This window comes from Pavona decussata, unplaced genomic scaffold, assembly GCF_977016875.1.
Source record: "Pavona decussata unplaced genomic scaffold, jaPavDecu1.1 SCAFFOLD_485, whole genome shotgun sequence".
NCBI lineage: Eukaryota > Metazoa > Cnidaria > Anthozoa > Scleractinia > Agariciidae > Pavona > Pavona decussata.
In genome coordinates this window covers 835-17,562 of record NW_028145818.1, presented here as the reverse complement: position 1 = coordinate 17,562, position 16,728 = coordinate 835, and the positions used below count along the sequence as shown (strand labels likewise).

General features: G+C 42.2%; 1 protein-coding gene and 1 pseudogene across 1 annotated transcript; both read right to left on the bottom strand.

The window, feature by feature from the left end:
• Nucleotides 1–5,076: 5,076 nt before the first annotated feature.
• LOC146450164 (uncharacterized) lies at nt 5,077–7,143 on the bottom strand (annotated as a pseudogene).
• Nucleotides 7,144–8,986: 1,843 nt separating this feature from the next.
• Nucleotides 8,987–15,772, bottom strand: LOC146450163 (uncharacterized). The gene is made up of 3 exons (XM_085100671.1): nt 15,458–15,772; nt 11,171–11,385; nt 8,987–10,906 (listed from the first exon to the last, which is right to left on the bottom strand). The coding sequence occupies exons 1-3, from the start codon at nt 15,770–15,772 to the stop codon at nt 10,477–10,479; spliced, it is 960 nt and encodes a 319-aa protein (XP_084956797.1). The 3' UTR covers nt 8,987–10,476.
• Nucleotides 15,773–16,728: the final 956 nt, after the last annotated feature.

Below are 16,728 nucleotides of genomic sequence, written 5' to 3'. Positions count from 1 at the left end.
ATTTCTAGCGATAAGGAACATTGCACGTGCATATAATTTTTAGCGTTAATGAAACATAGCACAGTCAAACCTGTATATAACGGTCACCCTTGGGAAATGGCCAGGTGACCGTTATATACAGGGTGACTGCTGTACACAGGTTTCCTTAAAACTCCCCCGGAAGTCAATAAATAGCATTTTTATCAACCTCGTTCCCAGGGTCTCTCATCTTCCCGCCCCCTGGAGCGAGAGAGAAGAGACGGGTCTCTTCTCTGTCGCTCCAGGGGGGTGGGAAGATGAGAGACCCTGGGAACGAGGTTTCATTTTTATGTGCAAATAATCAGTCAATTTACGTTTTATAAGTAATAACGAGTAACACGACGGAGCAATCACGATAAACAGAAAAGGCAACAAATACGACAAAATGCCCACAAAATGTCCCTGGTGTACTTTAAGGGAGATGCAGTATACTTTTATCTAAGTTTCCTTGTAGGAAAAGCTATTAACGTACCAATATGGATTTCAAGAAGAAAAAAAAATCGGTTATTGTTTTCTGATGTTTTCTTGATATAATTTAGCGTGTCGTTGACTTTACTCAGTGTGCAAGAAAGTTCTTCATGTCCGTAGTACTGAGAAAAGTATTTCAACTGCTCTGCAAGCCCGACTGCCTGTGCTACTGTCTTAACAGCTGGTTCCTTGAGTTCCGGGTCGTAATATTCATCAAGGTCAACTTCTGCTGCATCGCTGCCTCTCTTTTGCTTCTCTCGGGGGCTAGCTACAATTTCATCATCAATTTTCATACATAGTGAAGCGTATAACTTGTAGCGTTGAAGAAAACATAGTGCGTGCATATAATTTGTAGCCACTAAGAAAACATAGTACACGCTTATAATTTGATTGTCCAGAGCGTGTATTGAGAACATCTATTTCAATCGAGAAATAAATAAACAACATTTCACTTCATTTATCGAATTATTCTTTTTAGAAATATTTTATAAAAGCAATAGCGGACTTTTTCCGTGTTTACATAGCCTCATCTAAACACGAGGGGGGTTGGGAGAATTCGAGACAGTTATGCAAACCAAAGACGCAGTCGAAAGTTTACATAACTTTCGAGAATTCTCCCAGCTCCCATTTTTCCGTACTTGAAATTACTTTGCGAGTCTTGCGAAAGCTTTGAAATGTTTTGAAATTATGCCGGGAGAAACAGAAAGTGTGACGTCACAACCGTGTTTACATACTCTCATCTAAACATATCTATCGACCAATGAGAGCGCGCGTACTATCTCAAATATTTTATAAAACAGTGCATGCGTATAATTTGTAGCGATAAAGAAAACAAAGTGCGCGCATATAATTTGTAGCGATTACAAAGACATAGTGAGCACGTAGAATATAAAGCGAAAAAAGAAAACATAGTGCACGCGTATAATATAAAGCGATAAAGAAAACATAGCACGCGCATATTATTTGTAGCGATTAAGAAAACATAGTGCGCGCACATAATTTGTAGCGATTTATAAAACGTAGTGTATACATATAATTTGTACGATTATGAAAACCTAGTGCGTGCATATAATTTGTGGCGATTAAGAAAACAGTGCGCGCCTATAATTTCAAGCGATTAATTCAACATTGTGGGCACATATAATTTTTAGCGCATATAATTTTTAAAGCGGTTAAGAAAACATAGTGCGCACATATAATTTGTAGCGATTTATAAAACGTAGTGTATGCATATAATTTGTACGTTAATGTCACTATTCCGCATATACTTTAAATTATTATTGTTTAAGAAAGCATGCAGCTAGATAACAGTATTGAGACAAAGTAAACAGACAACCGAGGTGGCGTAATTGGGGGACACATCCCCGTGGCAGGTTAATACGACTTCGGGTTATGTGCGCAAAACAAACGTAAGCCTCACTTACCTCCCCACTAACGTGGGGTAGGACAAGAGTATTGGCCGAGCCTTTCTTATCTCCCTAGCACCATACGGGCTGGATCGGACAAGATAAAGGCAAAGGTATGAGATGGCAAGATACGAGCAATGCCAAGAGCTTGAGGGAAGTCGCAACGCAGACTTAACCGAACCACAAGGAGTGACCCCAAGTTTAATGAATATATAACAATCCTCCTCCAAAGGGAGGGAGGGTGGGTAAACAAAATTTTTTAACGTGTTTGCGTTCGTGCAATACTGCCAGGATAATGCCCTGGGATAGTGTTCTGACGCTTTTATAGCGCGACAGTGACTCAAAGTTCGACCAATAGGTAAAAATGTACTATAAACTAAAAGACACAACGTGGCAAACTACTAGCCATGAATAGGGCTTTACAAAACATAAACCAATCCCAGCAAAGGTAAGATTCATTTCTAGACAATTGTGCAACATATTGGTACAATTTCCTAGCCATGAAAGGCTTTTATCCTTACCCTACTGAATAGAGAGTATTCATTTATGAATGAGGCTTTCGTGAATACATTGTTGTCTGGGGTCGACACAACATTGCGTGACCTACCACCCCTAAGACGTCACGTTCCATTAAGCGCATTTTACCGTTCGGTAAAAGCCTTATTAATGTCACTATTCCGCATATACTTTAAATTATTATTGTTTAAGAAAGCATGCAGCTAGATAATAGTATTGAGACAAAGTAAACAGACAACAAGGTGGCGTAATTGAGGGACACATCCCCGTGGCAGGTTAATACGACTTCGGGTTATGTGCGCAAAACAAACGTAAGCCTCACTTACCTCCCCACTAACGTGGGGTAGGACAAGAGTATTGGCAGAGCCTTTCTTATCTCCCCAGAACCATACGGGCTGGATCGGACAAGATAAAGGCAAAGGTATGAGATCGCAAGATACGAGCAATGCCAAGAGCTTGAGGGAAGTCGCAACGCAGACTTAACCGCCACAGATGCATGAGTATTGAAAGTTGCCCGAAACACGGGCCATTTGCGGGACCGCAGAAAGAAGCACTGATTCGGGAGAGCAGATATAAATCTGGTAACAGTCTGAGGACCAGTGCCCCAATACTTTAATTAACCAATCTGGTAAGCCTGCAGCGGCAGCGGCGGATGCTGCGCCTATGCGAAAACAATGACCCTTGAGACTTTTGTAAGGGAGCACCGCGCTGCGGGCGGAGTCCCGAAGCAATTGCATGACGAAGGACCTAGTGAGTAGCTGGCCTGACCGAAAATAGAACAGGGGTCTCGGTTGTCGCCGGGCCAAGATAAAATACTGTTGCATGGCTGAGACAGGACATAGTAAGGAAGCACACCGGGCAATAACCAGTGAGTGCTCTTCCCTAAAAATGTCAGTCCTTGAGGACTTGAGCGTGACAAGTATGCGCTGCGGGCGGGCCAGACATGGAAGAAAAGTAATGCAATCTAATGTAAGGTTAAATTTAAAGCTAAATTTATGTACCCCCGGATAGGTAAACTCACTGCAACGAAGAAAGGCAAAAAAGGCGAGAGTAAAGGCAGCCCAGATCATGGAAAAATCCCTGGGACCTAACCACTTGTCAAGGATGGTGCGAATAGCTAACAGGACGCAGGGGGTAACCGGCTGACGGCGGATGCGAGGGGAACCCTGGTAACGGAGAATACCCCGGAGAATCTTTTGGAGAAGAAGACGCTCTCTTAGGGGGTCCTCATACCCTGAAATAATATGAAGATTACGAACTGCTGCTAAGTAGATTTTAATTGTACTGTGACGAACTGTACGAGCTAGGAAGAATGCAAAATAAACAGGGGTCCCTTCGGATGCGGGAAGAATAGCGCCTTCTGGTGTTGTAAGCCTGTTCATGAGGCAAAACTGAAGAAACCGCTTTTCCCCAGAGCTATATGTTCGGTTGGTGTTCACTGATAAGGCCCAGTTAGCGTACATCAAAACTTCATCCTTCAGAGGGTCATGAAGGAAGGCGGGATGGAACAGGGGCTCTGGTCGGCATCGGGAGCGAGTTCCCGGAAGCGGCTGACCTGAAAACGGGAGAGGGCATCAGCGATTTCGTTGGAGGCTCCCGGGACGTGACAGGCCCGCACCAAGAAATTTTGTTTCATGGAAATTAAAACTAAGAAACGAACTAAGTCCATTATTCTGGGAGCTTTGGAATGACCCGAGTTTATGATGGCGACAACGCTCTCATTATCGCACCAAAACTGAAGGCGTTTCCCCGAAAATGGGGGTACCAGAGGGCACAGGCAAGTACAATAGGAAAGAGTTCCTGCCCTTCGATACTAAACCCCTTGCGTTTGTCAATGAGCATGTGAGGGGGGGAACCATTTACCATTAAAATACCCCCCAAACCCGATGGTGCTGGCAGCATCGGTGTACAATTCGAGGTCAGGGGTAGAAGTTAAAAAAGAGTCTATGAAAAAGGAGCGCCCATTCAATTTAGCGAGAAAAGCTTTCCACATGGTGATATCCCGAAAAAATTCCTTGTTTAGGCGGATATGGTGAAAACGGCTGAAAGCCCTTCTAGTAAGATTAATCATGCGTTGTAGGAAAGTCCTTCCTGGGACAACAACTTTACAAGCGAACTGCAGGGTACCTATAAGGGATTGGAGCTCCACCAACCGGGCTGAGCGGCGATTGGCGAAAGAATCAAGGAGCTGTCTTATTCTGGTCAATTTATCGTCCGGTAAGCGTGCCTCCATGCGATTACTATCAAGCACAATACCCATGAATTCTAGAACCTGAGAGAGGCCCAGGGTCTTTGATGCTACCGTGGGGACCCGGAGGGACATAAATACCTTTAGGAGGGTACTGAAGCTCCCCAAGCAAGCTAATTTCGTGGGTTCAGCTATAAAAAAGTCATCCAAGATGTGAATTACGTGTCTCAAACCATAGTTATGCTTTAGGATCCATTCCAAGACATCAGAAATCTGATTAAATAAAAAGGGAGCACTACGGAGCCCAAATGGGAAGTAAAGATCTACGTAGTAGTGGGATTGCCAGTAAATACCCAGAAGGTTCCAGTCGTCAGGGTGAATTGGCATAAGGCGAAAGACGGATTTGAGATCTGTCTTGGCCATGAATGCTCCAGGGCCCAAGGAGCACAAAATTTGAACAGCATCGTCCACCCGTACATACTGAAGGGAATAGGGGTCTTTTGGAATGTGATCGTTTATGCTGTCACCCCCAGGATAAGAGAGGTGATAGATGGTTCGCCATTCTGAGGAGTGTTTCTTGGGGACCACGCCTATGGGATGACACTGGAAATCCGGGAGTGGTGGGGAAGGGAAGGGGCCCGCGACTCTACCCAACTGCATTTCCTTGTTAAGGTTTGCTGAGACAACCTCTGGATGTTGAGACGCGGAGAGCAAGTTGCGTGACACCCGGGTTTGTTCAGGGCCAAGGTAACCTATGCGAGCACCATACTGGAGGGCATTAACTAAATTATTAACAAAAGAGCGGTCAGGGTAATTAACTAATTCTAGTACTAAGTTATCTACATTTAAGGGAGTGGACACTGTGGGTCTCTGGTTCTGCTGGCGCCGCGACACTTTACTTTTTGCTGCGGTCGCTGGGACTGGCGGTCTTGGTGCTGCTGCTGGCTGACTGTCTGGAACTGCGGCAGTTGAAGGCCGCGTGTGTGTTGCAACCACACCGGCGGCAGTTATGTGGGAAGTAGCAGGACTGACGCTGACAGCCAGAGGGATTGTTGAAGTCAAAGCAGACCAGGGCTGGGCGGCGAGGCTTTCTGCTGGGGTCCTGGTTGGGACAGTCGTCGCTATGGTGGTAGGGGCTAGAGCACACAGAACAATGCGGCTTAGCCAGACCAGAGAAGGTGACTGTCCAAAGTTCAAGATCGATTTTGTCCCAGGGGAAGCTAAGATCATATGCGGTACGCCGTCTAAACTGCTCGTCATAAGACAGCCACGCTAAGCCTTTAAACTTTGATACAGCTCGACTGATGATCTGGTGATATTTGATCAGCTCCAAGGATCTGTTAGGGTATGCGGCGACGATTACCAGCATGTAGGTGGTAAAGGCATCGAGCCACTTTTGAAAGGTATCTATGACTGGCTTTTTCCGTTTAACCAGGGTGAGCGGGGAGCCCTGGGAGCCTGGGGAGGACTCTTCGTAGCGCAGCTGCAGGGCGGGGACTGGGACCGATAAATCGTATCGGGCAGAAGTAAACAGAAATCACGGAGTATTTTGTCCTCGAGTGATTTGTCCATGGGACGGTTTAGGTCTAGAGGAGTTGCCACATTTTGCGAACGCGGACTGGGCGTGCTTTGGTCAAGGTACATCCTTGCTGGGGCCTCACAGTTCGGGAAAGAACTTAACGCTGCCTGAACAGTGGACGAGACGGTGTCCTGAATGGCGGCGAGTTGGGCTGGCGTGAATACGAGATCACGATCGTGTGCCTGATCGGGCTCGAAGTCCTCCATCCGCTCCTCAAACAGCTCACCAACCGATGAGCCGGCGTCTGAAACGTACTCATCACTGTCCGATAGCTGGCCTTCGGCCGTAGGTTCGGGCGCTTCTACGGTCCGTGGTTTACGTGTATGCACTCGAGGATGACTTACAGGAGCGGCAACGTTCTTGTTTCCTCGACCACGAGAAGGGCGTCGTTTAGGACGTGCTGGTGCGGGAGTTGTTGGTGCTCTAAGCCTTTCAATGAGGCGAGGACGAGTTCCCGTGATCGGTAGATTCAGCTGCTCCAAGCGCAGTCGAAGGACTTCACCAGAAAGCTTTGTAAGGTCGTCGTTTCGGACGGTTGTAGCAGGCCGAGGATGAGAACGTGGACAAACCATGATGATGAACGATAAACAAAATTTTTAAACGTGTTTGCGTTCGTGCAATACTGCCAGGGTAATGTCCTGGGATAGTGTTCTGACGCTTTTATAGCGAGACAGTGACTCAAAGTTCGACCAATACGTAAAAATGTACTATAAACTAAAAGACACAACGTGGCAAACTACTAGCCATGAATAGGGCTTTACAAAACATGAACCAATCCCAGCAAAGGTAAGATTCATTTCTAGACAATTGTGCAACATATTGGTACAATTTCCTAGCCATGAAAGGCTTTTATCCTTACCCTACTGAATAGAGAGTATTCATTTATGAATGAGGCTTTCGTGTATACATTGTTGTCTGGGGTCGACACAACATTGCGTGACCTACCACCCCTAAGACGTCACGTTCCATTAAGCGCATTTTACCGTTCGGTAAATGCCTAAATTATGAAAACCTAGTGCGTGCATATAATTTGTGGCGATTAAGAATACAGTGCGCCCCTATAATTTCAAGCGATTAATTCAACATTGTGCGCACATATAATTTTTAGCTCATATAATTTTTAAAGCGGTTGAGAAAACATAGTGTGCACATATAATTTGTGGCGATTTATAAAACGTAGTGTATGCGTATAATTTGTACGATTATAAAAACCTAGTGCGCGCATATAATTTGTGGCGATTAAGAAAACAGTGCGCGCCTATAATTTCAAGCAATTAATTCAACATTGGGTGCACATATCATTTTTAGCGATAAAGAAAACATAGAGCACGCAAATAATTTGTAGAGATTAGGAAACCATAGTCCATGCGTATAATATCTATGATTAACAAAACATAGTTCGCGCATATAATTTCTAGCGATTAAGAAAACATAGTATGTCCTTATAGTTTATCGCGATTAAGAAAACATAGTGCGTCGTATAATTTAAAGTGATACCTGAAATATAAAACATGCACATAATTTGTAGCGGTTAAGAAAACATAGTAGGGTTTTCCGATTTAGCGGAAGTTCTGCGGAAGTGGAACTTGCCAAATTCAACTGAATTCAATTTCTCGGATTTCTTTATGTGAAATTCGTTTAATGGATACTAGTAAGTAACTTTCACTTCACGAATCCAACTGCAGCGCACAAATATATTTTATTCTTGCAAGCAAAATTAATGAAAGTTTCGATTCACCAACAAATTCAGGATTTAAGCAGGCATTTTTCGTGGCCAGCTCGTTAGAGTTGGGGGCTAAAGAAGACAAGTAATTAATGGACGGACAAGCTCAATGGGGTTTTAAGGACTGATTCAATACATTTTTTCGGAGGCCATACCGATATTTTTTCAATCGCATTAAAAGTGATTTATCCTTGTCCAGTCACTATCAAATTTTCACCACTAAGTAACTGTGAACTGGAGTTTGTCAAAATCCAGTTTGAGGTAAAATCGATATCACCGTGACAAGAAAAATAATAATGAATTTTGACTTTTACTGCTTTCCTGTATATCTCTCCAACGGCTCGACAAAATTCTTTTTTGACCTCATAACATAAATACTTGTCACAAATCGTTGAAACAGAGCCTGTTCTTCATGAATTTTTTTCAAAAATTTCTTACATTCACTCTTCTCACTTTTGCTCTCACTCAAATCTGCCCCTCTTCTTCCCCAATGTTGAGCCAAGAGTATTTTGGAGCACTGAGATGACTGCAATACCCAAATCAACATTGGGGAAGGGGAAAATCACCCGTGTTTCAAGATTTGTCACGACTATTGTAGCCTAAGAACGAGTAAAAACTCCCCGATACTACATTCAACGCTTTGCTAATTTTTGCAAATTTATGTTCACCATGCACACGTCCGGAGTGAATATTGTCGATGTTCTACATTCCAAAGATGCAATAAAATTCCTCGAAAATTTGCGCCTGTTCTGAAAAGAGTAACAGAAATTATGTCCACCCGGAATTACATCCGGTGTCAAAATGTTAATGATTTATTAAAATGGCTAAATGACCAAATCATTGCGCCATATACAACAATACCGTTAGACTAATAGCAAACTTTAACTCGGGAAAATTTACTCGGAAAAATTTCCGCACAGCCCCATACATTAATTATGCATGCTGATGTATTAATTATGTATGCACTTTATTGTTTTTAAAGACAATAAGCTATTCCCATGTGTTTTGCATATATACATTGCAATTAATACTTACTGGGTCAATAAAATAGGATTTCGTCGTGTCATGACTTTTTCTCCACTTCTCTCTCCATTTTCCCAATCCCATTTTCTTTATTTCTCTACCCCAACCCCCTAACGCTTTTCTTTTTCTTTTTCTCTTTTTTTCGGTCTACCTACCATACCGTGCCTTGAACTGAAGCTGTACCGTAAGCGTTGGATTCACTGTCCATCTGCTTTACCACTAGACTACGAGGAATTTGTCGGAAATTACCCCTCAATAAATATATTTTGTTTTTTGAAAGCCATTAAAAATCTACATAATAATACAAAGGCAAATTTTTCCTGTGCGTTGCACTTGCCTTGCAATTCTCACGGAAAAATGCGCCATTTTCGCCCCTTGATTGGCCAGTCTCGGTTTGGGTCTTTCTCCTAGTCATAGCCCCATGCAACCATGTTATAGTGAGTTGCAGAGCATTAACGAGTCTTCGCCGACGTCACTTTTTTTAGTTATTGCTTATGCTCCGAATCGTCGTCTTATTATTTTTGTGTTCTTTGATGTTTCGTCCATCGCTTCCCCTACGTCAATGCCATGCTACTGCGTCTGTAATTTGACTGACCCTCGCCCATCGTGCCAAGCCTTTAATCGCCTTTTAAAGTCGCCTAATATCCTTGCGGATTACGAATGGTGAACAGAATAGTACAACGAACACAATTTAAACGCGTCGTCCGTGAAATGTCCGCCAGTTGGGTACAAGAAAGCCCTAAAGACGAGCAATATTGGCGTATATTGTAAGATGCCAACCTTTACGAAGTTCATCAGGACTGACAAAGCATTGCAGTGCTCTACGCGCACTTCGAGATTCGCCGGAGGAATACGAAATATCAGATACCGTAACACATGAAGCCCGCACGTCTATGGAAGCGAGAACCTCTAGCTTTATCTTAGGAACGACAACAGCAAAAATAGAACGTAAAACAAAAAGAAAGGTAACGAAATACTTTATTTTTGATAGTTTACGGCAGTCGCAATTAAAAACCACTGGTTAATATGCCGTTCTTTTTACGGCCCATGCGAAAACATGTCACTCAATTCTAAACATTTTTAAAACGTGGACAAATTAAAATGCGTAAAAATTGCTAAAATCGTCAAATTTTGCTTAGATTTTCCGTATTTTTTCCCTAAAATTCGAAGATTTCGGCAAAGCCCATATAGACTTAAAAAGAAAATATAAAACTAAGAGGAACAAAGCGAAGTAATCCCAACGGCGCACTATTGTTATCCCTATTGTTTCCTTTGAACAAAGACTGTATGCATAATTAATGTATGGGGCTGTGCGGAAATCTTGCCATTTACTCTAAATAACCGTTCGCAACGTAAGATTCCCGTCAAACTCTTTTAAAATTATAAAAGCATGCATTTTGATTTACTATCCACTGAGACTACATTTTTGCAGCCACTCAATATTTTATTTATTCTCTTATGACAGAACATGACCTTGAATCAGTTTTTTTTATAATATCGGTGACACAAACACGAATTCAACTTACATTTCGTATTTTTATTACGTTTAAAAAAATCAGTCAGAATCTGATGAACTGGCCAGACAAAACTTTTTTTCCCATTTGGCTAGGGCTCTAGTACGTGCTTCGGCTGCACTGTTTGCTGTGGCCAGAAATTGAGGCAACTGTTCCAGTACGCCGTCAATCCTGTCGGTGACCATTGTTGCCCTCTTCCTTTTTTTTTTACCACGTTCTTCTCGGTCACTTTTGGCCCTTTTCTTTATCTTCTCCATAACATCTGCGGCGCTTGCCACATCAACCTGTTCAGCTGCATCCAGGCGATATTTGGTATCCCTCAGGTTAACCTTGGTTACTATTTTGTCTATCTCATCGTTGATATCTGTGGTGGATTCCTTCTCTTCTGAAGCAGGGTTTTTCAGCTGGGGGCCTTGCAAAATATCATCTACCGTATTAAATTCATCATCTATACACGAAGCTTCATCATCCCTGGAAAATACGAAAAGAAAGAAATTTTCCTTAGCGTGTTAATGACAACGAGTTTGCATCGTAAACTAACATAGTTCGTACCCTAAGGGGGTACTCAGGTATAATGGCGAAGAAAATGCGCCTACGAATACAAATTTTAAACCCCCAAACGTCCTATAGGCAAAAACTAGACTTGAGTCTAACGGCCAACGGATTTTCAACCCCAAATAAACTAGTCCACACCAGTGATCCAAAATTTCAACTCCAATGTTCCCTTGTACTCACCTATCATTTGCCTTGCTGTCCTTGCCTAGAACGGTTGCGGCTCGTTTCCGTAGTCGATCCTGTATACTCCTGTCACCAATATCACAATCGCGGTAAAGCTCTCCTTCCTCTCCACGGACTTCCCAGTTTCGTTTTAAAAAAGCCAACACCGCTCTCCAGTCCCGTCCGTTCAGTTCAACTGCTCTGATAATCAAGCGGTCTTCCAATTTGCTATACTTCTTGTGTGGTGCTTAGTGTTTTCTTAGCGCCTTGCCATTTCGTGTAGATTTAGAAGTGTCAGTACTGGAAGAGGTTGAAGAGGTACTCGTTCTAGGGCTGGCGGGCATCTCAATCTCTCCGCCAAATGCTGCCCTTAAAAATATGTTATCCTTCCAGTCCATTGTTGTGAGTGCAAAAAACCACAAAGTTTGGGCTTATATATAACGAATATTGTAATAAACAACATTCAAATTTTTATTTGTCGTTGTCATATAGGTGGCAATCTCCTTGCTTCTCGCTAGTTTGTCTGGTATCCGCCCTCCTTCAAAGAGTGAAAAATATGTCTATTGTTGAGAGTGTGAAAAATTACAAAGTATTTGTTTTGCTTCGAACAAACAACATTCTCATTTGTTTTTAGCACATAAGGTAAGAACGTCCTTTTGACGCATCTTTTTTTAATAAAAATGTCTCATACTTTTACAACATGGAGTGTGATTTGGTCAGCGTAATAAAACCATTTTGAATATGAAATTCTAAGATACTGGGGGAGACAGATGCTTGTTATAAACATGTTTTGCTGACTGGCTAAAAGGACAGACTTGTGTCGGTTGTTTTCCCAAGAAATAGGAATGCCCAAAGAAAACTCCCCACCTCCTCCCCCAATATTTCTTTTAAATGCCTACTCCATTATCGTTTCCTCGATTTATTTGGCTTCTTGTTTGGTAAATGTGACTCAAGATCAAACGCCTAGCGTTCTTCCACCACCAGTGTTTCTGGTCTTCAGCGTTAATGCCTTGTTTCTTCTTCTTCTTACCGCTCTTTCCGCTCCCGAAGCACACAATACTTATACTCACCTTGTTATGGTCTTGTTTTCGTATTTCAATGGAGAGAGGTCAAGAGGAAGAGACGTGTGGCGAGCTTTACAGCTCAACCCTGTAATATTTTGGTACATGACGGGCGAGACACCTGAAACGTTGGAAGAAGTCGTTGAAAAAATATACAGAGAGGTAACTTTACCAAGACAATGGCCTCGAACGCCGCGAACGGACAGGAGACGACGCTGCATTCTCGATGTGCCCAACAGAGTGCTACTTGTGTTTATTTGGCTTCGCCAATACTTAAAGTTCCACGTTCTTGCATATGTATTCGACATTTCTAAAAGCACCGTAGCCGAGGAGATTTACCACGTTGTACCTATTCTGTTTACAAATTACAATCGATACATAAAATAGCACTCGATTCGACAATGGAACCAGTTTTTAGACACATTTCCGAGCTTTCCAAACGCCGTGGGTATGATTGACGGAACTATTCACCGGATTCGCCGTCCTTAGGGACCAATTCAAGCTGAATTTTACCGCGGAGATAAACGATGCCACTTAATTTCATCGCAGATAGTTGTGGACGCCGATGGCCTTATCGTCCTTCTCGTTACAGGGTATAGTATTAGTCCTAGCTCTGCATACCTTGAACAGTTCTGTTTTTTTTCAGATAGGTGACTTATCGCCACCGTTTTTGTACCTTTCAGGTTTCCAGGGCACATGAATGATGCCCAATGTTACCGGAGCCTTCCTCAGATTGGACGTGGCAGAGCTAGAGGTTTACCCCGTAGAGCACGGCTTCTTGCCGACGGAGGTTACGCTGCGAGGGTGCCTCTGATAGTTCCCAGACGGATTGCGCGAAATAGAAGACAGTTGCAGGCAAATAGGGCTCTCCGCTCATTGAGAATTCAAATTGAACACTCAATTGGATTTCAGAAAGTCTATGCATCTATCAATTCAATATTTAGGCACAAGCGTTCTTTTTTGCCTTTTGTCGTTTGCACTTGTGGTTTCCTATCAAACAGGAGAAAATTAATCATACACCGGCTAAGGCGCCTGTAGAACAGACTGTAGAATGCGCAGGAAGTTTTCACCCAGGTAGTGAACATGTATCACATCTGGGTTAAAAGAATGTTAGCTTTTAATGATTGTACTTGTACGAAAATAAACACATTCACTGACAAAAACTTCATAGTCTCTGTTATCAACCGAACGAGTATCCGATAATCACAAACTTGCTGTTGCACGAGAAAAATATTCAGGATAGATAATAAACATTCATTCGGTGTTAATTTAAGTGCTATAAGGTGAGAGTGCTCATGACTTCATCGTAACCGGCGAGTTTCTTTAGTACATGGTAATGACTTTTCGATTAGTCAATTTTCGCTATTCGGAAAAATAGATCGAACTTCCGCGAACTTCCGCTAAATCGGAAAACCCTAGTGCGTCGTATAATATTGAGTGATACCTAAAATATAGTACACGCACATAATTTGTAACGGTTAAGCAAACAAAGTGCGTCGTATAATATGAAGCGATAACTAAACTATAGTGCACGCATATAATTTGAAGTAATTAAGAAAACATTGTGCGTCGTATAATATGAATTGATACCTAAAATATAGTACGCGCATATAATTTGCAGCAATTAAGAAAACAAAGTGCGTCGTATAATATGAAGCGATAACTAAACTATAGTGCGCGCATATAATTTGAAGCAATTAAGAAAACATAGTGCGTCCTATAATATGAAGCAATTACTAAACTATAGTACGTGCATATAATTTGTAGCGATTAAAAAAACATAGTGCGTTTTATAATATGAAGTGATACCTAAAATATAGTGCACGCATATAACTTGTAGCGGTTAACAAAACATAGTGCGTCGTATAATATTAAGTGATACCTAAAATATAGTACGCGCATATAATTTGTAGCTATTAAGAAAACAGAGCGCATCTTATAATATGAAGCAATTACTAAACTATAGTACGCGCATATAGTTTGTAGCGATTAAGAAAACATAGTGCGTTGTATAATATGAAGTGATACCTAAAATATAGTGCACGCATATAACTTGTAGCGATTAACAAAACATAGTGCGTCGTATTTAGTTCTTATTAACCGAGCAGGAGGTCTGTATGGGAGAATCTTGACCGAGGTCGCCAGTACAGACCGAACGCAGTGAGGTCTGTACCAGCGACTGAGGTCAAGATTCTCCCATACAGACCGACCTAGCTCGGTCAATAAGATGTTTATTATATGGCCAAACAGGAGATTAAAAGGAAAAAAGTGTATTTGTTCCCCTGCGCGGGCTCAAGCATTTAGCTGGCTTACTTCTGTCACTAGTCTCCAGTCCAAACGGGACAAAAATAACTGTTCAAAGTACAGCTTTGTACAAACTTCGTCAATGAATGAAGACAAAATTACCGTTGTTTTCCTACAGGCTCAATGAAAATTTTCTAAAATGCGACCAAAAGTGCAACAAATTTTAATGCCTCTTTGTGCCGCGATCGCTCAGCGATCAGTTCTCATTTAGCCTTGCGATCTTTGACTGATCACCACAGTAAAACGTTAATGTTAAATGTGGAGCCTTCAAACTTGTCAATATGTGCTCCGGCAAACATTGCCTGAGGTTGGATTTGTTGGACTGTGAAGACATTTTGCTGAGTCTTAGTGGAGGCACTGACTTGGTTTTCTTCGAACTGAGCGGATGTATCTGGTCCACGATTCAGGACAGTAGACATTTCTCGCTGTCCCTTGAGAGATGCTGAATGGTAGCTGTAGAGGCTTTTCAAATTTTTATGACCGCTTAGCTGTGCAACGACCTTTGGCTGAATGTCTGCTTCGAGGAGTCGTCCAACACTGGTCTTCCTAACGGAGTGATTAGAAACCTTCTTCTTGTTTGTTTCATCGAGTTTGGCTGAAGCAAAGGCGTCTTTGAGGAACTTGCCAATTTCATTCTTTCCGAGGGGCCTATCCAGATACCATACTTTCTCACTTGGTTTTCGTCGGTGATTTATGGCGAGATAAAAAGGAGCATCTGGATCTAACATGGCTTCGGAACGATGGCTTTGAAACGCTTTGTAAAATTCAACTGGGCATCTTGACTTGTTTTTGCTTGCATACGGTTTCGGTTCAAAGGCTCTTTGAAAGCCACCATCTTGTCCAGTGCGTGTTTTGCTGCCTCTTTCTGACTTCCACACAAGGCATTCAGAATCGGTTTCTGGATCATTGGCCTAGCCTACATCACCCCAACACAGCTTACGGCTCTCATCTCAAGCCCTCCAGCCGAAATGGAGGGAAAGAAACCACCACAAAGCCCTTTGTAATGATTTAGGATCCTGAACACCGAACTGGCCATTTGCAAAAAAGTGCATGCATCTTCGTCAGCTTCAGTTAGCTCTCTTGTGGCATTTGGACGGTTTCCTTTTCCTTGGCGAACCAGGTTCTTTCGTTTGGCAGCAAGAACCTCTCTGGACTTGGAGAACTCGTTATCCTTAAGAATGTTGATTAGACTTCCTTCTTCATGCAAGTGGCGTTGAAAACTTCGCTGGAAGCCGCTCAATGTACTCGGTGCCATCTTGTTTACGAACGGAGAAAAAAAATTTAGACAAAAGAAGCTCGAGCTCATTGGCAGGTATGTTTTCAATTGCTCTAGACTCTTTCACTGACTCTCAAAATTTCTTCCATACGTTTAAGTCGCTCTTAGTCTTGTATTGAGTGTTTTTGGATTTTTGCGCTTGAAAAAACTTCTCAATTTCGACTTCATCTTTGCTCGTAGCTTTCTCGGCTGGACTCAAATTTGCCAACGTTTGCTCATTCTCTTTACCTGCTTCAACGTTCAGGTACTGGTTCTTCCATTTAGTACTGTATTAACAGGAACAATGTTGAGGCCTCAAATGTAATAAATGTCCCTAAATGTAATAAAGGTCCTAAGTGTAATAACTTTCGGCCCTAAATGTAATAAAGGTCCTAAGTGTAATAACTTTCGCCCCTGAATGTAATAAAGGTCTCGCATGTAATATATGTTCTGCTCCACATGAAATCACAGTGATAAATATGTAAGATTTAACTGCATTTATTATACAAAAGTAAGAAGGCCAAAATGTGTCTAGGGGATCCCCATTACATTTTACCTTGAATACTCAGAACCCACTGAAATAAAAGCCTTACAACAAGTGTCACATATGCCATTTTAATCTGCACATTCTATTCTGCTGGGGCCAACAGCAACACTAGTTAGGCAGTAACAACAGAAATAGTAAATTTTAATTAAGGCCTTTTTAATTTAGAGGTTTCACCTTGAGATCTCTTTGAGTACACAACGAATGGATGCGAAAAGTGTCACACGGGAACCCGACTGTAAACTGTTCCTCGCTTCAATGGCCTGTTAGCTTGAGGTCAAGTCTGTTTTATGTCTTTAATTGTTTCTGTCGAGTCTTTCCGTTTGTGGCTAAAATTTTTACATCAAAAAAGTGTTTTTGACTTCATTTCTATAGTTTTCCTTCAAAGCAGGGTTCGTAAGGTCATAGAAAA